The 1,776-nt window shown below is 37.8% G+C and overlaps 1 protein-coding gene across 1 annotated transcript; it reads left to right on the forward strand.

The window, feature by feature from the left end:
* Window positions 1-908: 908 nt before the first annotated feature.
* C922_05816 (hypothetical protein) lies at window positions 909-1,127 on the forward strand (the record flags this gene model as incomplete). Its single annotated transcript, XM_008821387.1, has 1 exon — window positions 909-1,127. A coding segment is annotated over one exon (219 nt), but the record flags the coding sequence as incomplete, so codon positions are not given.
* Between the last annotated feature and the right edge of the window lie 649 nt (window positions 1,128-1,776).

Below are 1,776 nucleotides of genomic sequence, written 5' to 3' on the forward strand. Positions count from 1 at the left end.
ATTAGGTATCGTGACAGCAATAGATCTTTTCCTTCTTCCTTCGGGCTATTCCGGTATTCCCATATGAGCGACGTGTTTAAGTGTGTACGTACACATATATACGCCTATGTTCGTATGCATCACGGCCTGTGTCTATGTAACTATCTGTGAACACCTAATAAGAGGCGGAGTAGTAGCCCGAAGATGCAAATGTATCAGACTTGGATGATACACGTGAGAGAGGAATGTTAACTTTTTTCGCAAAAGCAAGCCGTAAAGGAATGAAAAAATGAGTAGTGTACGCTGTTCTAAATCATAAACAATTGAATTTCCTTCTGAGCATTGTTAGTTGTTCGGGGTGTTCCCCAAATGAGTTCAGGGCCTCCTTAAATTATTTCAAAAAATGGTATATTCGCAAAACAAAGGTAATCCTGTACACATAATGCCCATTGTTATAACACAAACAGGTGCCCAGTGGCGTGAACAATTTACACATACGAGAAGGTAGGAACTTTTAAACTTCATAATGTGTATATTGAGAGGGAGCATATAATCTGTGCAAGAAAAATATTTGTAAGAAATGAAGTACTAAGCGTGAAGAAACACGCATATACGTATTTGTGTTAAACTTTTGACCAGATTTTGCACTCCCGTAAAAATTAAAAGAGTTGAAAAAATAAAAATATATGTCGCTTCACATTTATTCATTTTCCACGAACAAAATGAGAATATTTTTATTGTTCATGGAGCCGGAAATGAGGAACATCACCTCACATGGGCCTATCATTCACAAGGAAATAAATTAACCAGGTTAAACACAGTGGTTAAGAGATGCTAATGTCCTTCTTATGATAATGCCCACATGCGGTTAGATAAATCGATACAAGGAATAGTTTTGTCTGTATACTATTCCATGATGAGCCAAAGGTATGGAGTACCTCATCTTTTACAAGAGAAGTCCAAAGAAGCATTCGAGTAAGGGAAAGATCAAGGTCAAAGCTAGAGTATTATTTAGGGGCAAGATCGAGATATGCCTCAAGAGGAAACAGAAGGGTTGGATGTATAAACAGGTTACTATTAGTAGGAAGAACAAGGCAAGATTAAGATCCGGGCCACGGGCAAGATCCAGTGCACCGGTAAGGGACAAGGTACGGTCAAATGTGCCTACAAGATGAAGTATAAGTCCAAGTCAATATGTAAGGTCACGTGCATACATAAATGCTAGAGCAAATGGAAATGTGAAGTGTATGGGGAAGTATACGAGTAAATTAAAAACTAATGGAAAATGAAAATGGAAGTTCAGAAGAAAAAGAATGGGAACGTCTAAGCAAAAGGTTAAGTACGCGTGTAAGAGCAGGTGCAAGAACAAGGTCAAGGAAAGAGCAAGTGTAAGTTTATGGTCAATTGCAAAGGTACAGGGCAAATATACGTGAAGATGGAAAGTGGAGCCCACATACAAATACATGATCAATTGCAAAGTCACGCGGCACGGCCATAACAGGTGTAGGGTCAACTGCAAAATCACAAGGCTTTGGAAAAAAAAAAAAACAAAAAAGTCAAAAATGTTCGCGTGCGAAACAGCCCATAGAAAAAGAAAAAAAGCACAAAGAGGAAATGAAACAAGGAATATAACTGACTTATGACATTTCTGTAACCATGTAAGATTAAGTGAATTTTTTTCCTATTTTCCGCTCACCTCACACTTTTTCGATCATGACGATTAAAAAATTAGTCGAAGTATGAGAAAAAATTATGTGAGTATATTCGCGGCAATATGTAATGAATTTTCGCGCCCAA

The sequence above is a fragment of the Plasmodium inui genome, assembly GCF_000524495.1.
Source record: "Plasmodium inui San Antonio 1 unplaced genomic scaffold supercont1.202, whole genome shotgun sequence".
Taxonomy (NCBI): domain Eukaryota; phylum Apicomplexa; class Aconoidasida; order Haemosporida; family Plasmodiidae; genus Plasmodium; species Plasmodium inui.